Genomic DNA, 6,021 nt, shown 5'->3' on the forward strand with positions numbered 1-6,021 from the left:
TTTAAGACAACTAAGTAAGAGATTTTTGTCAGATTTTTAGTTTTGTTAGTTTGCAAAACAACGAGTTTAAGTTTGGTGGTAATGCCACACAAAAGATAACAATAACATTTCTGAGCACTAAAAGAAGAAAACTAGAATAAAAAAAGAGCGTACATTATGAAGGTACAGTCAAAGAACAACTGATTATATCTACCTTATTTTTCAAACTCAAAAATTTCTTTATTTAATAGGCTTCAAAAGTAGTTTTAGATTATTTGTTTTCCTTGTTTATATTTTAACAAAGGGATAAAGAGCATCAAGAAGGGTCGCCAGAAATCGCCTTGATCTAACAACATACGATTTTTACCTTTTTTGGGCCACATAGCGCATGTAACTTCAGGAGTAAGAATAAAAAACGTTTCTTGGCTAATAATAAATTAAGCTAACACTAAAATATTGAACACTTTGTTAATTTATACAAATAGTAAATTTTGCTCACATTTCTATTACCTTTTAAGTCTTTTATATGTACCTAAACTTTATTAAATATCTAATATTTGGTTTAGCTTAAAAGGTATTTTATTGCTAAGGGGTTGGTCCAAAATACGTTCGAAATTAGGCGGAAGGGGAAGCTTTGCTTAACATGACGAGACAAGACAATGGTGGGTCGAAGGAAATGTGACGTTCGTATTCTACTTATTTATTTTTTCGTAACTGTTAGGTTTAAATTTTTTTTCATGATGATGGAATATCATACTTATGTAATTAAGAACTATTTAGTATTACCCTATTGAAAAAAATCTCAAAGCCCCATAAAAACATGAACAAATTCTCATACCGAGATAAGAGAGGCTATACAACTAGGTCTGGGCTCACCTGATCGGATCGGTTAGCGATTAGCGTAGCCTATTAGACGCCTGCTTTAATACAAGCATCACAAGCGCGTTGCCGACCTTACCTCCATTTCCCCTCAGGAGCTATGAGATATATGTATAAGAATTCAGTATGCATTTGTCTATGTTTTTATTAGGTTTATCAGTTTATGAGATTTTTTTTCATACTTAGTACACATACATAAACATGTAAGTATATATTTTTATGCATCTATAATATCGAATAAAAAAAAACTATATCTGTTGTGGCCTAATGTTTGTAAGGAGCATATAAGAGGCTCGCTGAAAGTGTGACAACGTGATAAAGGGGGAGGGGGCAAAATGGTAATAATTTCGTGATGTATTTTATAAATGTCCCCCCTAATTCAGGATAATTTTAGGTAGTTTGTGTAATAGAAAATGTCTATAAATAAAATACATCATACATTGCGACTTAAAACTAGGGTCTTTCAATAGATTTTTCGTTATCTTAGAGACTAAATAAGCTGCAAGTACACTATTCTGACTCGAAAAGAATTTAATTTTTTAGATTGCCGATATAATAATTTTTATTTTTTAAAACACCAAAGACGACGTGAGGAATAGCAAAAGCCGTTATTGATCAAATTATTTTTATTATACCGTTGACCTACATCAGGGAGTTATTTCAGGATCATGTAACAGACAGATATCTAAAATTAAATATAGTACAAGAGTAGCTTTATTTATAAACATTCAAAGGACTCTTATGGTTTGATGTGGTAATTTTTATTAAAAATCATATTTCTTTTTATTGAGTAGTATTTTTATATCGGAAACCTGGCTATATGAAAATAGTTTATAGAAGTACTTTTGGGTAATACATATATGAATAATTCAAACTTTGAACACTACTTACAACTCAAGGTATAATCGAAACAATTAAGTATACCTATTTATTATATTACAGAGTCTTAATTATAAAACATCTGACATGTTTTACGTATATTATAATTATTTGTCTAAATATTTCAGTCTATCTACAAAAAGTAAGTACTCAACCTTAGTTAATAAACTTCGTTAATAAAAATATGTAGATGGTTTACTATTAAATAATTTTAACAAATAATCCAAATTCAATTATATATATCGATTACAATGCATAAAGCGATTGATCTTACTATATAATTTAGTCAAAAAGAAAACTTACAATTTTTTTTTTTTTTGAAGATTTATTGCAACATTTCAAAATTCTTAATACCCATTGAATTTATAGCATATACAAACACAGTATAATTTTTATAAAATAAACAGGCAAGTAAAAAACATTTTTTAAAACTTTTTTCAGGTGGGATTTATATATTATTGTCGAATAGCTAAGATGTGGGTTTTTACATAAATATATCCACAAAATCGATATCAGTTACACAGGTACATTACTATGCGAGTAATTTTCTACTTTATTATCATGTGCTATTAAGATATGATATTATATTCATCATTCATAATAAATAACTTCTAAAGGTTTTAACTTTATTTTTTAAAAGTGTTTAGCAACATTTCCTAAAAGACCACACACAAGTGAGAAATTCAGAAGGCACAAGGACTTTGAAATGATGGGGAGTACCAGTGGCCACACTGATCCGAAAAGTTCGGCGAAGTAAATTTCTAACACTGACAAATACATCATATTTAATTCCATTTACTACTTTTTGTATTACCTAATAATCTATTGATCATTGTTTAAAACAAGGTACCTAAACGATGTTATTATGTGACATTACGATTCTACAAGCAAAATACAGGAACTTTTTAATGAGGAGTATCTGTATTTATTTATTATGGGTGTGAAATTTTAACATGGCAATATTAACCATGTAAACTTAATTATCTAAAACTATAAAATATATGCAAGATGAATTTTATACTAAATATCAGGATTTATGTTTCTTGTGTTGTAAATAAACAAAATTTTAATTTACAATGAGCAATATAATTGAAATGTTATGTCAAGTTTCACGGTAATTTTTTTTTTATTACAACTAATATAGGCCTACTAAATGTTTATTTAGATTGAGGCCATTTGGTTTTGGGGTGACATCTTATTCTAATTGTCAAATTTATTTATGTTTACTATTTTCAAACTAATATAAAATATGTATATAAAACAAAAAAATTACAAAACACGATAATTAAATCAATTTAAATAAATAAAATTTATTTCACTATAATGCTGATTTAACTAATAATTACAAACACTTTGTTTACTTTCGAAAAATAATTTCATTCCTAATTAGAAAAATCTTTTTCTAAATTATTATAAAATATTACATTCCATTAGAACAAGTCAAAAATTAATTTAAACAGATGACATTAAAAAGATTTACAAATTATTATATTTGTCTATTCAAAAAAGAGAATGTAATGGCTAGAATAAGAACTACCAAAGCCAAACAACATGGGAATCTCAATACTGAGAAGGCCATGTGTTGGCCTGTAGTGCTCATCACTAAAGGTGCGTTTTACTCTATTGCACTTAATTTCACGTCTCCAAATTGGTCTTTCACTAATTTCGAACAGTGTTAGGATATCAAAGCGTCATAAATCAGGGAAACGTAACGGATCTTCTACATAGTCTTCCGGTATAACAAACAACTCATTAGGTATATCATCACGAAAATCAAACTTTTGAAATGTTATTTTGGCTGTAACAGTTGGAAGAATTGGGATATCTATTTTAACTGGAAATCCTTTGGGTAGCTTCATTGCAACAAATTGACGTAACTTTGCAAAATGCTTAAAAGGTGCAATCACTTCTAGCACATTAAGCAGCATGTCTACACTCAAAGGGAAGTCATCACTCATTGCTATTGTCGCTCGAAAATTTCTAGATGATTCCTTGTACACAAGTTCTCTGCCCAGGCTAGGATATTGACCAACAGGAGATGATATGTATGTTTCCCAATCAATGCCACTCTCGGGAGGAGGGTTCAGTGAAGCTCGCCTCACTGGTTCACCATTGGTGTCTAAATGTTGTGTATTACCTTTAGTTAAACTTTCTATAATGGCTTTGTTTTTTTGCAAATCATCAGTTGACAAATGCTCTCTCCTTTTTCGTGACTCTAAAACAAGTCCTGTAATGGTGTAAATATCACTTTTATACAAGCCTGCCACAGTCTCTTTACGATCTTCACGGAAAATCCAACCTGACTGGGCTCTTGCAAATGAGATAGCTTTTGTGGACATCTGAGCAGCTAAAATATCACTAGACATTATTATGTCGACCTCATCTTCAATCTCGTTTTCCGTTTCTTCATATCGGACTCTTTGATAGACTTTGACTTTGTTATCAAGAACAGTCAGTGACTCGCTTGGAGGCTTCTCTCCTTGAAAAATGAAAGATATGTCACCCCTTTCCCACTTCATATCTGTAAAATCAACTAAGGTTGTATCCAGTCTGATTCCTGATCCAGATTTATAAATTTTACATACATCTGAAGGTAATATTCTGGAGACCAATGGCACCCACGAATGGAAATCCCATTTCAATTCCATATAGAAATTCTGTATCTGTGACAATGCTCTAATGAGATCTGGTCGTCTGCATTCCATCTGTTCTCGAGCTTGTTGCTTGAGTTTACGAACAAGAGATGATATTGTTTGGCGATCTCCATAGCTAGTTGCTTCTGCTAATGGTGACCAACCAGCAAGATTTTTCACTTTAACGGGTGCACCATGGGCTAATAATAATTGAACACATTCTTTACGTCCTAGCATTACTGCTAGATGTAAAGCGGTGTTACCATGTTTGTCTTTTCGAGTAACATCGTTAAATCTCAGTAATGAAGATAGCTTTCTGACGTCTCCAATAAAAACGCATTCATGGAGTGGATATGTTTCATCTTCACCATTACAAATAACGGTCGACATCGCGCATATAAATAATTCTTAAACCATCACTATCAACTAGTAATTACTTAAAAACCAATACAAAGGCTCTTTATTCGATCAGATAAGATTAAAACGAACGAAATTGTACTGTTACATTTTTGATTCTTTTCATAACACTCTAGACTCGCCTCAAGAATTAAGATTGTAGTTTTATTTATATTACTTCCTAATTTAGAACAGGAACGTTTCTTGTAATAACGAAAAATTAATCAATTAAATACATCAATAGAGGGTTTGCAACAGTTTGACTGACAAATTGACAATGACGTATTGACATTTAGAGAACGTACTCTACTCTATGAACCATGGTCTTATATACAGGTCTTGCAACGGAGTCCAATTTCAATGGTGAGAGCAAGCCTAAACAAAACATGTTTAATATAAGTTTCTTGGTTACATGTGATAAAAAGGGACAGAATACTATTCTGTCTTCGTTGCATAGCACACTTATCTATTGTCATACCTCTGGTGGCCGTAAATTTAAAAGAAAAGCGCAACCATTAACCGATGTACCCCACTAGTGTTGTTGCAAGACCTGTGTAGAAGACCGTGCCATGAACCGTGAGCAAATAATTATAAGGCATGGGAGCGCTATACTTACGTCAAAACAAATCAACACAAGCAAAATATTAAATATTACAAGGGATAATTTTAAAAATATGAATTCATCATTATCATCATTATTGATTACAAATTCTAACAATTACTACTTAATAAAATCTACAAGAATAATTGTTGTTCGTTTTTTTATAGGGAATAGCAAGCGTCAATTTATGTCTTTATCAAAGAGATTTATAGTTATATTGCACTGACGGTACCGTAAATTTAGATTTTGTAAATCTAAATGCTCAAGTTTATTTACTTGATCTATTTTTAAGATAAGACATGTATTTTTTTTTAAACCTACTACCTTAAGCACCTAAGTCATGTTATGAGTGAAATCCAATGACAGTCTTTAACATTATCAATAAATTTGTTATAAAATGAAAATGCCGAAGCAATTAACATTTTAGGTTTTACCTACTGTATTAGGTTATACTATAGAAATATTCTTTAAGTAAAATAGTTTTCATAGATATACTTATTATTAAGGTCTTATTTTTCAATGGCATTTTCTACTATTCCTCATAATTTTGTCTCCCAAAAATTTAAGTTATCATAATTCGTCCAGGTACTATGGTATATTTTATTTTTTTGTATTATAAAATAGGCATGTCATTTCATGCCAGTGTGTATGTAT

General features: G+C 30.6%; 1 protein-coding gene across 1 annotated transcript; it reads right to left on the reverse strand.

Moving 5' to 3' along the window:
• Window positions 1–1,469: 1,469 nt before the first annotated feature.
• Window positions 1,470–4,809, reverse strand: LOC123663839 (ankyrin repeat domain-containing protein 13C). The gene has a single exon (XM_045598476.1). It carries the CDS (start codon window positions 4,758–4,760, stop codon window positions 3,429–3,431), a length of 1,332 nt encoding a protein of 443 aa, XP_045454432.1. The 5' UTR covers window positions 4,761–4,809; the 3' UTR covers window positions 1,470–3,428.
• Between the last annotated feature and the right edge of the window lie 1,212 nt (window positions 4,810–6,021).

Source organism: Melitaea cinxia, chromosome 2 (genome assembly GCF_905220565.1).
Source record: "Melitaea cinxia chromosome 2, ilMelCinx1.1, whole genome shotgun sequence".
Lineage (NCBI taxonomy): Eukaryota > Metazoa > Arthropoda > Insecta > Lepidoptera > Nymphalidae > Melitaea > Melitaea cinxia.